The sequence below is a fragment of the Dipodomys spectabilis genome, unplaced genomic scaffold (genome assembly GCF_019054845.1).
Source record: "Dipodomys spectabilis isolate Male_0828 unplaced genomic scaffold, ASM1905484v1 ptg000231l, whole genome shotgun sequence".
NCBI classification, from domain to species: domain Eukaryota; kingdom Metazoa; phylum Chordata; class Mammalia; order Rodentia; family Heteromyidae; genus Dipodomys; species Dipodomys spectabilis.
Window position 1 is genome coordinate 2,601,630 of NW_024870908.1, and position 17,149 is coordinate 2,618,778.

The window sequence follows — 17,149 nt, forward strand, 5'->3', positions numbered from 1 at the left end:
CAACATTAAAAGGAGAGGCTAAAGCCCGGCGCTGGTGGCTCACGCCTATAATTCTAGCTAGTCAGAAGGCTGGGATCTGAAGATCACGTTTGAAGCCAACCAGGGCAGAAAAGTGCCCTGTGAGACTCATCTCCAGTTAACTCCACAAAAACTGGAAGTGGAGCTGTGGCTCAAAATGTTAGAGCACTAGCCTTGAGTAAAAAAGCTCAGGAACAGAACCAGACCCTGAGTTCAAGTCAGACAACTGAGGGGGGAGGAGAGGCTGGGACTGAAGGTGATGCTCAGAGGTGGAACACAGTGGAACTGAGACCTGGATATACCACAAGCACCACAATGATTTTCAGGTTTTAACAAAGGGCCTAGTTGTATGCCCTGTGTCAAAACTCGGCCAAAGAACAACCCCAAGCCCATTCCCAACCCCAATGGTCTTGATGGAAAGAGCTCTAAGTTCCAGTCAGTGAACCATGGGAGATGCACAACAGCCATCAGAATCGCCTAGGAGACAAACACTGTAGTGTATACTACTTTCAGCATGGTCAAGTAACTTAACTAAAACACATAACTTTAAGTATCAGGGTCAGGATTTGAACCCAGGATCCTTAACTCTAGGATCTGCATTTATGCCAAGTTATATCACCTGATAGACACCACTCATACCTTTGCTGTGTTGTCACCAATACTCAATGACCCAGAAACCTTCATGAAAGGCCAGTCAATTGCTTTGGTACCAAAAGGTATGCTATCTCCCAGGAAACACCCTTCCATCAGGCATTTCATTGAGACCCAATAATTTCACAAACCTTGCTCTTAAATAGCAAAATATATGAGCCAGGTACCTCCCTGGCTTACATCCATAATCCTACCAACTCAGGAGACTGAGATTTGAAGATCATGGTACAAAGCCAGCTCAGGCAGAAAAGTCTATGAGACCCTTATCTCCAATTAACTACCAAAGGGTCAGAAGTGGTGCTGTGTCTCAAGTGGTAGAGCACCAGCCTTGAGCTGAAAAGGTATCAGGACAGTGCTTAGGCCCTGAGTTCAAGCCCCAGTAGTGGGACACATGTGTGTATGCACACACACACGCACACACACACACACACACACACACACACACACACACACACACAGCAAAAGACAAAAAGCATACAGTTTAGGGTTGGGAATGTGGCTCCGTGGTAGAGTGCCTAGCATGCACAAAGCCCTGGTTTCAATTCTAGATAAACAGAAAAAGCCAGTACAGCTGTGACTCAAGTAGTAGAGTGCTAGCCTTGAGCAAAAGAAGCTCAGTGCCCAGGCCCTGAGTTCAAGCCCCAGGACTAGCAAAAAAAAAAAAAGCATATAATTTATTTTTTAAAGATCTACAGAAATAATGTACAAGTTAAAAATGCAAAGGAATAGATTCCTTTGCCTTGCCACTGCGTCCAAAACTGCCTAGATGGGAGGGGTTGAAGACCTTTGGGTTGGAAGGGGGCTGGAAGGGAAGACTGCAAAGAAGCAATTGCACAGGGAGAGAAAAACAGGCTCCAGGAGGGTAGGCGGAGTGTTCCTAAGTGGATCCAGATCCCAGAGTGGCCGGGGAAAAAAGTCAGGGGCCAGCAACGAGACCGCCTGAGTCACATCCATCCCCACACCCAACACCCAGGGATGACTGAGCATCCAAACACCCCCCAGGACTCTTCAGAGGGAGGCAAGGAGGGCTGGAGGGAAAGGACTAAACTTAAGAAACACTGAGGACGGGCTGTGCACACACTCGCCCCCCTCACTCTCGGCCAAGCCCACCCCCCGGCTGGCAGGACTGGCAAGGGCAAAGTGACAGTCCCGGTGCAGAACGGCCTCGGCACGGGGCAAGAAGGGCAGAGCTGCAGGACAGTCCAGAAAGATCTCCGAGGAGATCTCGCAGGAGACACGGAAGGGGCTGGAGCCGATTAAAAGGAGCGAGGGGGACGGGACGCCGCCAGGGTTGTGGGAAGAACCGGCCGGAGCTCGGCCCAGCACTGGGCACGGGGTGGAGGAAATGAGAGGGACCCCCAAGCCTGGGCGGCTGGGGAGGCGAGAAGGCATCTAGGGACCGGGGCTGCAGCTGCTCGGGTTCGCTGACAAAGGTCCTGGGGTCAGCAAACTCAGCGCGGCCGGGGCGCGCCCGGGCTGGGGGCAGGCGGGAGGCTGCGGGACGAGGGCCGGGCGCGGACGGCGGGGTGGGGCCGGGAGGGTCTGGGAGGAGGAGGGCGAGACCTCGCGGCCCTCAGAACTGGGGCGGGCGGGCCGGGGGTCGCGGGCTGGGAGGGGCGGAGGCGGCGTCGGGCAGCTGCAGGGAGCGCCAGGGACCCGGGAGAGCTCAGACTTGACCCTGGCGGATGGCTGGGTGCTCGAGGTCAGGGGTCAGAGGGCGAAGGGGCAGGGGTCTGCGGGCCCGGCCGGACGCTCGGGAGACCCCGAGCGTGCAAGTGCAGCGGCCGGAGCCGGGACGGCCGCGGCGGGTGACAGCGGCGGGGCCGCCACTCACCGCTCATGATGCCGCCCCCGGAGCCGGCGCCCGCGCCGTGGTGATGCCCGCGTCGCGGTGGTGCCCGCGCCGTGCCGCCGCAGCCACCGCCGCCGCCTCCTCAGCGTCTGCCGCCGCGGAGCTGCACCCAGGCCGGGAGACCGCGCTCCCGCCCCGCCCCGCCCGCCGGGCCCGCCCCGGAAGTCAACGCCGCCACTCCCCGCCCCCTGACCCGGAACGTAAACGTCTCCCTCGCCGGCCGGCCTGGCCCCGACGGCGTGTGGGGGCGCGAGGCTACCCGCCGAGGGCGCGGGGCGCGCGGCGCGGGGCTCGCCCTCAGTCCGGGCCGGAGGATGGTTCCGCGCGAGCCCTCCGTGCCCCCCACGCGCCCGGCCTCCTGCTTGTCGTCACACAGCGAACGGGGTCGCGAGGGGAGCGGCAGCCGCGGGCCGGAGACGAGCGCGGGCCGGGCGGAAGCAGGCGCGGGCCGGGCGGGCCGGGCGGGCCGGGAGGAAGCAGGCGCGGGCCGGGCGCGGGGCCTCCGCTGGGGTCCCAGCGCCGGAGCCCAGGCGGCAGGCCTGCAGGGCCAGAGCACCCCAGACCCTCGCCTAAACGAAATCTGAAGAAAAACGCAAAGGCACTGCTGACTGGCGCCCCTCATCCGAGGTACGCTGGAGGCTGTGCGTGCCCCGGGGATCGCAGTTCGAAGCCAACCCAGGCAGGAAGCCCTGGACACTCGGGACGACCCCCGGCACCGTAGTACGCTAATGTGAATGTTAGGATTTTTTTTTTCTTTTTGCCCGTCCTGGGACTTGAATTCAGGACCAGGGCACGGCCCCTGCGCTGCTTTTGCTCAAGGCTATAGCACTCTACCACTTGAGCCACAGTACCACTCCTGGCTTTTCTGTTTATGTGGTACAAAGGACTCGAACCCAGGGCTTCATGCATGCTAGGCAAGCACTCTACCACTAAGCCACCTTCCCAGAAACTCCCTCCCCCCCCCCCCCCCAATGTTATGGTTCTTAATGGCACTCCCCTGTTTGGGCTGAACAGTACCTCCTGCACCTTCATCATGATTTACAATTACAGGAGGACACTGATGCCAACATGAATCCAGAAGCCCACATGGCCTAAAGACAGCCACGTATTGCACACTAAGTCAGCCTGGTTCACCAAAATATACAGGATAACCTTGCTTTCCTTTAGCAATCAAGGAAAACCCAGGACCAGGCATGGTATAGCATGTCTGTAATCCCAGCTACTCAGAAGGTAGAAGTTACATATTTGTGGTCTGAGGCCAGCCCTGGGCAAAAGCACTAAACCCTAACTGACTCAAGAAATAAGAGTGCTTGCCTAGCAAGTACAAAGCCCTAAGTTCAAGCCCCAATATTGGAAAGCCCAACACCAAAAGAAAAGGTCAGTGGGAAAAAATATTTACCAGCAATATATCAGACAAGGGGTTAACATCCTGTATATACAGGGAACTCAAGAAACTAATCCCTCCCAAACCTAACCAATTACTAAATGGGCAAGGGAACTAAAGAGGGACTTCTCAAATGAAGAAATAAAAATGGCAAAGAAGCACATGAGGAAATGTTCATCATCCCTGGTGGTGAAGGAAATGCAAATAAAGACAACCCTGAGATACCACCTTACCCCAATCAGAATGTCCCACATCTACAAATCAGCCAACCACAAATGCTGGAGGGGATGTGGACAAAGAGGAACCCTATTACACTGCTGGTGGGAATGTACACTTATACAACCACTTTGGAAAGCAGTCTGGAGGGTCCTTAGAAAGCTAAAGATTGACCTCCCTTACGACCCAGTCATACCACTTCTAGGCATCTACCCTGAACAACAGGAACCAGTATACAAGGACACGTGCACCTCCATGTTTATTGCAGCACTGTTCACAATAGCTAGGATATGGAAACAACCCAGATGCCCCACCATAGATGAATGGATCCAAAAATTGTGGTATCTATACACAATGGAATATTATGCAGCCATTAGAAATGACAAAATAATGACATTTGCAGGGAAATGGATGGAGCTAAAAGGAATCATGTTGAGCGAGGCAAGCCAAGAGCAAAGAGACAAACGGTACATGGTCTCCCTGATAAGTGGATGCTAAATCCAAAATGTTAGGTGATACGACAGAACTAACAGGACTTAAGAAACAAAGAACTCCCACTCATCTGGTCGAACCACTACTAAATATCCCCATGCTGCTGATCACATGTATGGTGTATAACATGTGAACACCATTATATGTTATAGACTGTGATAGACAATTTGCTCCAGGAAAGTTAGAATGAACTTGTGACTTTAAATGAGCATCATTATTCCACAATACTGTAAAATTCGGGAAATTATGTAATCACTTAATCACAATAAAAAAAAAAAAAAAAAAGAACCTCAGGGAAGGTAGGGAGGGAAGGGATGGTAGGGAGAAAACAATGGAGGGGGTAAGAATGTTCAGTAGGAAGTGTACTCATTACCTCACTCATGTAACTGTAACCCTCTGTATAGTATCTTTACAATAAAAAAAAAAAAAGGTCAGGCAATGGTGGCTCACACCTGTAGTTCTACCAACTCAAGAGGCTGAAATCTGAGGATCACAGTTTGAAGCCATCTGAGCAGAAGTCTATGAGACTTAATCTCCAATTAGTCACAGAAAAAAACAAGACCTGAAGCTGTGGCACAAGTTATGGAGCACTATTCTTGAGCAAAAGAAGCTCAGGGATAGAGCCCACGTCCTGAGTTCAAGCCCAGGACCAGCACATACACACACACAAAAAAACTGAATCTGTTTTTTTTTTTTTGTTTTTTTTTTTTTTGGTCGGTCGTGGGGCTTCAACTCTGGGCCTGGGCGCTGTCCCTCAGCTCTTCAGCTCAAGGCGAGCGCTCTACCACTTGAGCTACAGGGCCACTTCCGGTTTTCTGATGGTTTATTGGAGATAGGAGTCTCACGGTCTCTCCTGCCCGGGCTAGCTTTGAACCGCGATCCTCAGATCTCAGCCTCCTGAGTAGCTAGGATTACAGGCATGAGCCACCAGCGCCCGGCAAAAAAAAAAAACAAAACAAAACTGAATCTGTCCTGAAGTGTACAGGTGTGTGCACAGGACCGAAGTTATGTACCCATAGAAATGGGAGAACTCGAGGCCCAACAGTTTCAGTGGTGTTTTGCTTTTTTTTTTTTCAGAGTCAAGAATTTAATCATGAAAATGAGATAGAGGATACTAACACCATTCTGAGCATTGCACTGAGAAAGAGCAATAGAAAACTAAACATTCATAACTAGGACAGACTTCTTTTTGATCCTGAAAACAAATCAGAATTTTCAACAGAAACAAACAAAATTAATCATGAAACCAAGGAACTTTCCACAGCTAAGATCTGGACAATATAACCAAGATATACACCTAACACAGTTTCCACAGTTTAAGGACAAAGGCTCTCTTGGCAGTTGATAAACCTGGTCATCGTAAAGGGAAGTGAGGTGTCCTGTGGACGGTAATGAAGTTCGCTTATCTTGCAGACACTTGTTTCTCCATCACTGCAACGCCTGGAGTAGGTGACAGACTCCTGCAGTCACCGTCGGTCTTTGTGGTGACCAGAGCCGTTGCACCTTCCTCCGTGGCTGGGAGCGGAAAGATGTGGTCAGAGTCTGCTTTGGCTTTGTTCCTGGTGCATTCTTCACAAGTACATTCTTCCACTGTATAGCCCAGGCTTCTTGGAAGAATGGCATCATCCCCAGGCCTGCTGTCCAGGTCAGCATCAGCCATGTCCAGCAACACTGAGCCTGATCATACAAAAGAAAAAACCTGAAGCCAGGCACCAGTGGCTCACTCCTGTAATCCTAGCTACTCAGGAGGCTGAGATCTGAGGATCTCAGTTCAAAGCCAGCCCAGGCAGGAAAGTCCATGAGACTCTTATCTCTAATTAACCACCAGAAAACTGGAAATGGCACTGTGGCTCAAGTGGTAGAGCACTTGTCTTGAACTGAAGGGATCAGGACAGTACCCAGGCCCAGAATTCAAGCCCTATGACTGACAAAAAAAAAACGAGGCTGGGAAGGTGGCTCAGTGGTAGAGCGCTTGCCTTGCATGCATGAGGCTCTGGGTTCGATTCCCCAGCACCACATAAGCAAAAAGAAAAAAAAAAGCCGGAAGCTCTGTGGCTCAAGTGGTAGAGTGCTAGCGTTGAGCTGAAGAGCTGAGGGACAGGGCCCAGGCCCAGAGTTCAGACCCACGACCGGACCCAAAAAAAAAAAAAAAGAAAGAAAGAAAGAAAGAATAAAACGTGAACTTCAAGGTGGGGAAGGGAGAGGCATGAACTTCAAGGTGGGGAAGGAAGAGGCATGGTCCTGGCAGCTTCTGCAGTACACATGAGGGTGCAAAGCATAGCAAGATGGAGAAGGAGATAGTCCTACACTGGAGTCATGGGCTAACATTCCCCAGGCCCTCAGGGCTCCAAGATATGGCTGCTTTGGAGGTGCACAATGTTAAGTATTTGTTTGAAGCTGACTTCATTTAAAAATCAAGAGACACCAGGTGTTGATGGCTTATACCTGTAATACTAGCTACTCAGAGGCTGAGATCTGAGGATCAAGGTTCAAAGCCAGCCCGAGCAGGAAAAGTCCATGAGACTCTTATCTCCAATTAACCACCAGAAAACTGTCAGTGGTGCTGTGGCTCAAGTATTAGAACACTCACCTTGTGCTGAAGAGCTGAGGGACAGCACCTAGACCCAGAGTTCAAGCCCCACAACTGACCAAAAAAAAAAAAAAGAAAAGAAAAACCTTTGGGACACTTACCTTCAATTAATCAGCAAAAAGCTGGAAGTGGAAGTATAACTCAGATGGAATAGCACTAGTCTTGAGCCAAAAAGCCAGGCCCCAGTAATAACATACACACACACACACACACACACACATACATATATGCATACATATGTACATATCAATAGACCACATAGGAATCTAGACAACTGAACTCTAAAAGGACAACACAAGTGGCCACATAGAAGGGACATGGGAACAAGTGGCTACCGTTGAGAACAGTTGTCACCTGCAGGGCCAGGCTCCCTTGTTGGCAAGCCACCTCCTGGCCTGGCACAGGCCTTTGCCACCCTTCATGGCCTTTTCAAGCACTGAGATTTTTACTTTATGTAAAAATCGTGAGATAACAGCTCCCTAAAGTCACCTGTGGAGATATTTTGACTCCAGGAGTCAAGGTGCTTCTCTACAGGTTGTGTTATCGTAAAGAAGGGCCCTCCATAATTTCCCCTCTATGCCCCTGGGAAGGGACATGTTTCTGTTTCCCAACATTGTACAGTGTAACAATACATGCAAAGAGTCTCACTTAGAGCTTCTCCAGAAATCAGCCAGACCCAGGAAAGAAACCTGTAAGACCTCACTTACATGTAGTATCCAAAGAAGCTGGACACCTAGAAACAGAGTAGAAAGGTTGGAAGGGGAAGAGGATGGGAAACAGAACTGAAGGTAGCAGGATGCGGTGTGGCAGAGATGGGATGAAGAAATGTGGAGACCTACTGCAAACTGGACAGGTGTAGATTTCAAGGGCCCTCACCACCAAACTCAAAGGGAAATGTGTATGTGTGTGTATATATAGGAAGATACGTTCATTTGCTTGACTGTGTAACCATTTCACCATGTACACATAATCAAAGCATCATGTTGGGCTGCGAATGTGGCTTAGTGGTAGAGTGCTTGCATAGCATGCATGAAGCCCTAGGTTCTATTCCTCAGTACCACATAAATAGAAAAAGCCAGAAGTGGCGCTGTGACTCAAGGGGTAAAGCACTAGCCTTGAGCAAAAGAAACTCAGGGATAGAGCCCAGGGCCTGAGTTCAAGCCCAGGACTGGAAAAAAAAATCATGTTGCCTGGTGCTGGCAGCTCACACCTGTAATCCTAGCTACTCACAAGGCTGAGATCCTGAGGATCTCGGTTCGAAGCCAGCCCAGGGAAGAAAAGGTAGTGAGACTCTTATCTCCAATTAAGCAGCAAAACAAAACAGCCAGAAAAGCACTAGCCTTGAACAAAAAAGCTCAGGGATGGAGCCCAGAACCAGCACATACACACACATATATATACCACATACACAGATGTCTTACTCTCAGTGATCCACAGACACCCTCGAAAGTGTCGTAACCCAACAAGAAAGACAATGTTAAAAAAAGAAAAGGAACTGAAATTCGCAATCGCTACCTCTCAGAAATAGATTTTGAAGCTTCATCATCAGACTGACTGACCGACCTGTGTTTTTAAATTCCTCCTTCAGTGGTTTTGAGTTCATCTTCTTTAACAAGATCATTAACATGAAAACTGCCAAAGAAACTATCAAGAAGAAGCCCAGACAGGTCCAGAGAACTGCATTGCTGGATTTTGCTGAACTGGTCATACCTTTAGTAAAAGAATGTCAAAGAGATAATAGGCCATTAGTATAATAGCCACATCAGGTAGAAATGACAAGTTATCCAGTTTCCCTAATTCATCACCAGCAATTTCTGAATTCAAAATGCCACTTTTGTTAGAAGAGCTAGTAAAAACTTCTGTCTCCAGCAGTGCTGAAAAAACTGAGTTCCATTCTGAATATTTTGTTCCTGAAGACATTTAAATAAATACATTGAGCCGGGCACCAGTGGTGCGCACCTATAATCCTAGCTACTCAGGAAGCTAAGAGCTAAGGATCCCAATTCTAACAGGCAAGAAAGTCCATGAGACTTTTATCTCCAATCAACCATCAAAAAACAGGAAGTGGAGGTGTGGCTCAAATGGTAGAGTACCAGCCTTGAGTGAAAAATCCTAAGGGACAGTCCCTAAGCCCTGTATTTCAGCTCTAGTACCTGCACGTGTGTATGAGCACACACACACACACACACACACACACACTCAAATTAATACTTTATTTCTCCTTTCACTTCAGGAAAGCCTCACCACCTCCCTGTTCCTTATCCTGTGAATACCCCTTCAGAATACTAAGAAAGGATGTTCACGCCAGGCTGTCTTACATACTTGCGTTGCAGAACTGCTGACACGTCGCAGGAGGGGCCTTGGAACATCGAAGGTGACAAGGTTTGCAAACGTACAGCAAGTTGTCAAAATACTCACTTTGGAGGCACTGCTGAGCCATCTGGAACTGGATGGCAAGAAAGAAAAAGATAAGAAAAGAAAACACAGCAAAGAAGAACAAGGAAATTCTTCGCAAAAATTCTCCCAACCTGTGTGGTTGCAGCCGCTAGGAAGTGGAGGCAAAAGGAAGAACTTGACATCTCAGGCTGCGTTGGTTCTTAGTGGGCATCCTCACTGTGGCTAAGGATTTGAATAACACCTAATTCACGTTGTTAAGTTGGAAGCTTGGGTGGGGTATGTATGTCAGGCAAACCAGACCTGAAACAGAAACTTCTTATTTATAGATGAAATTTCTCAACCAGGTGACAATTTTAAGGCAGAGAGGGAGAGCATCAAGAAGAAAGGCAAGTAGCCATTTTGGGGTCATCTATTTATATCTCTACTACATGGTAGGAAAGAGAGAAGACTATTAGGTCTGTGCCCTTTAAGAACTTAAAATCTGGGGCTGGGAAGGTAGCTCAGTGGTAGAGCGCTTGCCTTGCATGCATGAGGTCCTGGGTTCGATCCCTCAGCACCACATAAGCAAAAAAAAAAAAATCACCAGGCTGTGGCAGCTCATGCCTGTAATCCTAGCTACTCAGGAGGCTGAGATCTGAGGGTCACAGTTCAAAGCCAGCCCTAGCAAGGAAGTCTGTGAGACTCATATTTCCAATAAATCACTCAGAAAACCGGAAGTGGCACTATGGCTCAAGTGGTAGAGCGCTCACCTTGAGCTGAAGAGCTGAGGGACAGTGCCCAGGCCCAGAGTTCAAGACCCACAACTGACCAAAAAAAAAAAAAAGAACTTAAAAATCCTGGGAAAGAGCAAAGGAAGGGAAGACATTATCCAAAAAGAAATGTACTTATTATCTGACTTATATAACTGCAACCACTCTGCACATCATCTTTATGATAACAATAAAAAAATTAATTAAAAAAAAACTTGGGGTGGGAAGGTGGCTCAGTGGTAGAGTGCTTGCCTTGCATGCATAAGGCCCTGGGTTTGATTCCTCAGCACCACATAAGCAGAAAAAGCCAGAAGTGGCGCTGTGGCTCAAGCGGTAGAGCACTAGCCTTGAGCTGAAGAGCTGAAGGACAGTGCCCAGAGTTCAAGCCCCACGACCGGCAAAAAACAAGAAATCCAAATGATCATTGCCCATAATCCTAATCAGGAGGCTAAGATCTGAGGATCATGGTTTGAAGCCAGCCCAGGCAGAAAATCCTATAAGACTCATCTCCAATTAACCAGCAAAAAATTCAGAAGTGGAACTGTAGTTCATGTGAAAGAACTATAATAGCTTTAAGCAAAAGAAGCTCAAGGACAGTGCCTAGTTCTTGAGTTCAAGCCCAGGACTGGCACAAAAGAGAGAACATGACGCAAGGCTGAAACCTGGAAGATCATGGTTCGAAGTCAGCCTGAGCAGAAAGGTCAGAGAGACTCCATCTCCAAAAAAAAAAAGCATGGCTGAAGGGGAAGAGCACCAACAGAGCAAGTGTGAGGGTCTGAGTTCAAACCTTGGTACCAGAACACAACATCTCTGCTGTCATATAAAAGATGTAAGTGAGCGTGAACAATACAAGGTACTGCACAGCATGTATAGCAGGCCCTGGTCTGTTTACAAAAGACAAAGTCTGTTCACAGCCAACCAACCTGGGCTCCATCTGGACTCAGACGGTAGGAGATAAAGAGCTTCTGCCTCTAGAAAGAGAAAGGAAATCTAGGTAGGAAAATTATCTCCGGAGTAGGTCTGTCTACTTTGGTTCCCTCCTTCCCCTGGGCTGTGGTTTAGATACAGTTTGCACCCAAGCTAGCTTCAAGCTTTAGCTGTTAACCTGAGGAAACGAAGCCATGCCTAGCTACCAGTCTCCAGAACCATCAGTAGTCTCTACCAGGGTAACAGAGAATCCCCCAAGAATGAAGGTATTGATTTGCCAACAGGTGACAGGGTGAACTGTGAATCCAAAGAGGGTGAGTCTCAGGAAAGATTACTTTTAACCTAAATTAAGGAAGATTATATAAGATATTTTAGAACAATAATCCTTGACCCAAAATACTAATAATAACTGAGTGTGGTAGCACATGCCTGTAAAGTCAGCACTGGGAAGACTGAAGCAGAAGGTTCAAGTTCCAGGCTAGCTTGGACTACTTTTTCCATGAGAACTTTTTTTGTTATCCCAACTGAAAGGCTACTGTTTCCTGTTAGGAGTTTAATAGACAACTTCAGTTGGATGGAATATCTAAGACTCAATTGATCAAGAAGTCTCTAGGCTGGAGGAGTCCTTTCTTGCTGTCAGAAGGTTCAGCCTTTTTGTTCTTTTCATGCCTTCCACTGATTGGCTGTGGCCCACCGCATTGAGGAGAGTGTCTGTCCTACTCAGTCTACCAGTGGGGACTCTAATGCAATGAGGGTCTTCTGTTCTGTTCTCAGACAGAGCAGGTGAGGGGCTCCTGTCCTCCATGGAGAAGCAGAGACGCTTCCAGAAATAGTCCCAGCTTCTGCCTTTCTGACTTCTAGGAATCATTTGGGGGTGGAGGAGGGGACAGGTGGAGACAGGAAGGGGGAGAAGTCAGACATTTCTGAAGCTTCTCCTGAGGGCCCTGAACCCCATTAGCTCAGAGTCCTCATCAGGCCAAAGCACCATATTTTGAAGTGCTGGCTTCTGAGCTCCAACACCTGCAATCAAGGATGCTACAAACCTTGGTTTTTCTTTCCCAAGCATTGCATGAGGTCCTGGGCCCGTCTCCTTGGAATATCTATGACTACATCTGACCTTCTGTGGCCTGCACACTGAAATGTTAAAGGTATTTGAGACTCATAGAATGCTTCTCAGCCTATGATTCTCGAACTCAAGGCCTAGGTGCTGTCTCTGAGCTTTTCTGCTAAGGCTGGCACTCTACTTCTTGAGCCAAGGCTCCACTTCTGGGGAGTTTTTTGGTAGTTAGAGATAAGAGCCTCATGGATTTGCCTGCCCAAGCTGGCTTTGACCCCGATCCTCATCTCAGCCTCCTGGGTAGCTAGGATGACAGGCATGAACCATTAATGAGAAGATGACTCACCCCTTTAAGGAATCTCAGCCTAGGAGGAAGAGGGAAGATTCATAGAAATATTAATTCATCTGAACTCTTGGTGGCAGTAGTGGCCAAGGTTACTAGCTGTGGGGCTTCATATACATAAATAAATTCCTCCTTCTCTGTATAATGGTGTTTTCTGCTTCATATATACAGCCTGGGCAAAAGCTTAAGATTAGACTAGCTCAACAAAATACTTTGAAAACAACATAATGGCAAAAAGACCTGGAGATATGGCTCAAATAGAAGAGCACTGAGTTCAATCCTGAGCACTACCAAAAGAAAAAGAAAAAAAAAATTAATTCCCACCAACCTAGGCTTTCCGATCAAGAAAAACTGTCAAATTTACTAACTGGAAGTGCTTTTGTAAGAGAGCTCAGGGTAATTACAATATTTCATTTTCTTTTATTTATGAGCCTCTTTTATCAGCTAATAGACATTCCTTTTGCCCTGCATATGATTTCACAAATCCAATGTGCTGCAATAAAATTATGAGTGCATGAATAATTTGCACACATTCAAATATGGATGTGCTCTGAGATGTGTTACCATCTTCAATGCTATTTTGAATTTTCCTGATCAAGAGGATTTTTCAGAAAAAGAGAGCAGCTATACTGAGCTATGATTAAAACAAATTCCTATATGTCTATATTTAAAGTCTCATCTCTGGTATAGACATGATTTTCATATAAAGGCAAGCCTACCACTTAATGTATTTCCTTCATGGGTATGATGATCTACAAACTTCAGCAGGCCAAAACTTGAGGCAAAACTGGCATTGTCATCATTTTCACAGCTGTTGACTGAGCCAATCTAGAATATGCGATTTTTCTTTTTTTTTTTGTCGGTCGTGGGGCTTGAACTCTGGGCCTGGGCGTTGTCCCTCAGCTCTTCAACTCAAGGTGAGAGCTCTACCACTTGAGCTACAGCGCCACTTCCAATATGAGATTTTTCTAGTGCTTATCTCCATCTTCCCAGGACTACTCTCCTGTAGTTTTAATCCTAGCTTGGGGGCTGGGAAGGTGGCTCATGATAGAGTGCTTGCCTTGGATACAGGAGGCCCTGGGTTTGATTCCTCAGCACCGCATGAGCAGAAAAAGTCAGAAGTGGCACTGTGGCTCAAGTGGTAGAGCGCTAGCCTTGAGCTGAAGAACTGAGGACAGCACCCAAGCGCAGAGTTCAGGCCCCACGACTGATAAAAAAAGAAAAAAAAATCCTAGATGGGTTTAATCCAGCCAGCTGTGGTGGTGCACACCTGTAATCTCAGCACTCAGGGGGCAGAGGTAAGGAGGATCTCCAGTTTGAGACGAGTTTGGGCTTGCGAGAACCTGTCTCAAAAACAAAATGAGAACAAAACAAACTCTAACAAACAAAATAATCACCAAATGCTAGTTTTCTAGGTAGCAAGTGAACACAACTTTGTGGCCTAAAAATCACAGATATTAGTTCTTTTGCAGGTCTAGGGGTCAGAAGTGTAGAAGCAAAATGTCAGCAGGGTTGCTACCACCCAGAAGCTCTGGGGACAATCCTTTCTGGCTCCTACCCAAGCAGTGCATCTCTTTAAATCTGAATTCTCTTTATATATGTTTGTTGTGTGTGTATGTGTGTGTATATATACATATATATACATACATATATATGTGTGTATATATATATATGTATATATGGTTTTGTGACAGGGTCTTGCTGTGTAGCTCAGGCTGACCTTGAACTCTCCATTTTCCTGCCTCTACCTTTCAAGTGCTGGGATTATAGGCATAGGCCACCAGGCACAAAGTTAATTCATTCCCTTGGCACAAAACAAAGGATGTGAACAGAGTTACTTTCTGCAACATTGTTTAAAATACTGGAAATACCATCAAGTCTGGCAACAGGGGAGAAGTTAAGTAAACCACAAAGGAATAAACACAGGAACCAGCAGCTCTTTAGTGTGCCAGCGATTCCCAACCCTAAACAGATGCTAAAGCACCACAGGGAATAAACTTGATAGTATTTGGGCCCATGTAAACAAGGGAAACTGATTTTTATGTTCCTACCTGGGAAGGTATGCTGTGAAGCATGGGGAATGTGACCTCATTTCTGTCTCAGGTTTAAATATCATATAGGTATGTTAGTGTTTTCATAGAAGAAAACTGGGACAGTAGACAGCACGCCATGTAGGCGCTTATTAGGTGCCAATGATCTGCTAGATATTTAGAACATGCAGATTAAAAGAAAAAGGGGGGCACTGAGGTGTGGCTCAATGGGTAGAACTCCTGCCTTGAAAGCCTGTGGCCCCCGGTTCAATCCTCACTACTGCCGAAACACAAACATGAAAAGTAGCTTGTCTCATTTGGCTGGGAAGGTGGCTTAGTGGTACAGTGCTTGCCTAGCGTGCATGAAGCTCTGGGTTCAATTCCTCACTAGCATATGCACAGAAAAAGAGGAAAGTGGCACTGTGACTCAAGTGGTAGAGTGCTAGCCTAGAGCAAAAGAGCTCAGGAAGAGTGCCCAGGCCCTGAGTTCAAGCTCCAGTATACAGACACTCTCTCTCTCTCTCTCCACACACACACACACACACACACACACACACACACACACACACACACACACACCCCTCCATAAGTATTTATGACATAGAAAAGAGGGAAAGAGGGAGGGAGAGAGGATAGGAGAGAAGGAGGAAGGGAAAATAAGCCGCGCCCTGAAATTGCTCCCCCCTTGGTGTGGACCTAGATATGTGGGTAGAGGGCAGGGAATTCTGGGAGAAAAGACTCCAAGGTCGGGACTTTGCATAATAAACTCATCTTCCTTCTGCAGAAGAGAGGTCATGTTCAAAGTCACTGCTTTGGAGCCCATCTTCAAAGCTGAGACTTATGGAGCTTCAGGGAGCCCTGTTCTCTAGGGCAGGTGAGAGCCAGATTTCTCAGGCTAAGCTGGGGACTTTCGAGGTCTCAGACAGCTGCAAAGGGGAAGGATGCAGGCTGTTGACTCTGGGAAAACTCCCCAGACAACTCAAAGGTGACCCCCAATGTCACTCCAGGGAACTACATAGAAATCCTACACTACTCATCCTTCCATCTTTTCCAGATGAGTCCAACAAGGTGCTCTGAGAGCCAGACTAACAGACTTTATTTAAAGACCCTAGGTCTCAAAAGCAAGCCCAAAGCAGGCGGAGCTGTGTTTTCTGTGAAGTCACTGAATCTTTTTTTTTTCTGCCTGAATAAGCTGCTGATTAATTCATTATCTGGGTTCATCTCCGATGTCCTCTCCAATAGCTCACTTAATTATGCTTGCATTTGCATAGCAGAAACACAGAGGGGAGACAGATGTGGGCTGAAAACCAGAGGAGGTTAGCATTTGAGAAAGACCGTGGAGTCAAACAGGTCTGGGTAGGAGCAGGCTCTGCTTCCAGCCAGTTTCATGCTTTGGACCACGCTTGCCTCCCTGAGCCTCCCTGCAGCATGGAGATAAAATGCCTATTTTGCAAGGTCAGTAGATTCAACAAGACAAGACCACTGATGTGACCATAGTAAAACAGAAAAATACAACCAAGCTGGCGTTCAAAGGCAGCCAATTTGTCTACAGAGTGCCCGCTGTGAATTGTTATTGTATAGTAGCTTCCACGTGCTGTTGTGAAGGAGATCATTCAAGGGTTTTTTTTCAAAATTGAGATTAGGTGATTACATAAATTTCACATATTTCTCAGTATTGTAAAATAGTGATACTTAAAGTAGTCACAAACACCTTTTAACCTTCATAAGGCAAATTGTCATTATCATGGTCAAGGTTTATTTTTTTTTAAATAAGCAATAGGGCTGGGAATGTGGCTCAGTGGTAGAGTGCTAGCCTTAAGCAAAAAAGTTCAGGGACAGTGCCCAGGCCCTGAGTTCAAGCCCCAGGACTGGCACTGGCACACACACACACACACACACACACACACACACACACACACACATTAATAATAGGCAGTAGCAGTGCACCAGTGGTTCAAGCCTATAATCCTATTTAAGAGGCTGATTCAAAGGCAGGGCAGAAAAGTTCTACAAGACTCTTATCTCCAATTCACCACTAAAAAATCTGGAAATGGAGCTGTAGCTCAAGTGGTAGAGCATTAGCCCTGAGAATAAAAGCTCAGACAGGGGCTGGGAAGGTGGCTCAGTGGTAGAGCGCTTGCCTTGCATGCCTGAGGCCCTGGGTTCCATTCCTCAGCACCACATAAACAAAACAAAAAAAAAAAGCCAGAAGTGGTGCTGTGGCTCAAGTGGTAGAGCGCTAGCCTTGAGCTGAAGAGCTGAGGGACAGCGCCCAGGCCCAGAGTTCAGGCCCCGCGACCGGACCAAAAAAAAAAAAAAAAAAAGCTCAGACAGCATTCAGGCCCTGAGTTCAAGCTCCAGGACAGGCATTTATTAAAAAAGAAAAAAAGCAAAGGATCCAGTAAGATGCAACTCTTATAGAGTTGCTCTGTATCATTAGCTA

At 47.4% G+C, this 17,149-nt stretch overlaps 2 protein-coding genes across 5 annotated transcripts in view; both read right to left on the reverse strand.

The window, feature by feature from the left end:
• The window catches only part of Snx29 (sorting nexin 29), a 232,860-nt gene extending 230,285 nt beyond the window's left edge, over positions 1 to 2,575 (reverse strand). For all 3 annotated transcript variants that reach the window (XM_042698295.1, XM_042698296.1, XM_042698294.1), the window contains exon 1: positions 2,504 to 2,575. In XM_042698295.1, coding sequence (XP_042554229.1) covers positions 2,504 to 2,510 — 7 coding nt within the window. In that variant the 5' untranslated portion in view covers positions 2,511 to 2,575. The remainder of the gene's footprint in view (positions 1 to 2,503) is intronic.
• A 3,114-nt stretch (positions 2,576 to 5,689) lies between these two features.
• Positions 5,690 to 9,821, reverse strand: Tnfrsf17 (TNF receptor superfamily member 17). Of its 2 annotated transcripts, none has more exons than XM_042698362.1 (4): positions 9,732 to 9,821; positions 9,622 to 9,649; positions 8,767 to 8,913; positions 5,690 to 6,290 (listed from the first exon to the last, which is right to left on the reverse strand). In XM_042698362.1, exons 1-4 carry the CDS (start codon positions 9,780 to 9,782, stop codon positions 6,016 to 6,018), a joined length of 501 nt encoding a protein of 166 aa, XP_042554296.1. In that variant the 5' UTR covers positions 9,783 to 9,821; the 3' UTR covers positions 5,690 to 6,015. The 2 variants fall into 2 exon arrangements, with proteins under 2 accessions (XP_042554296.1, XP_042554295.1); XM_042698361.1 differs by having other exon boundaries at positions 9,526 to 9,649.
• Between the last annotated feature and the right edge of the window lie 7,328 nt (positions 9,822 to 17,149).

What these genes read in the sequence shown, in the direction of transcription:
- Tnfrsf17 (XM_042698361.1), bottom strand. Translation starts at nt 9,782, where the DNA reads ATGTCAAGTTCTTCCTTTTGCCTCCACTTCCTAGCGGCTGCAACCACA. An exon ending in TAGCGGCTGCAACCACACAG is followed by an intron (nt 9,650 to 9,731) that starts GTTGGGAGAATT and finishes CTTGCCATCCAG; the next exon opens with TTCCAGATGGCTCAGCAGTG. An exon ending in TCAGCAGTTCTGCAACGCAA is followed by an intron (nt 8,914 to 9,525) that starts GTATGTAAGACA and finishes CTTTTACTAAAG; the next exon opens with GTATGACCAGTTCAGCAAAA.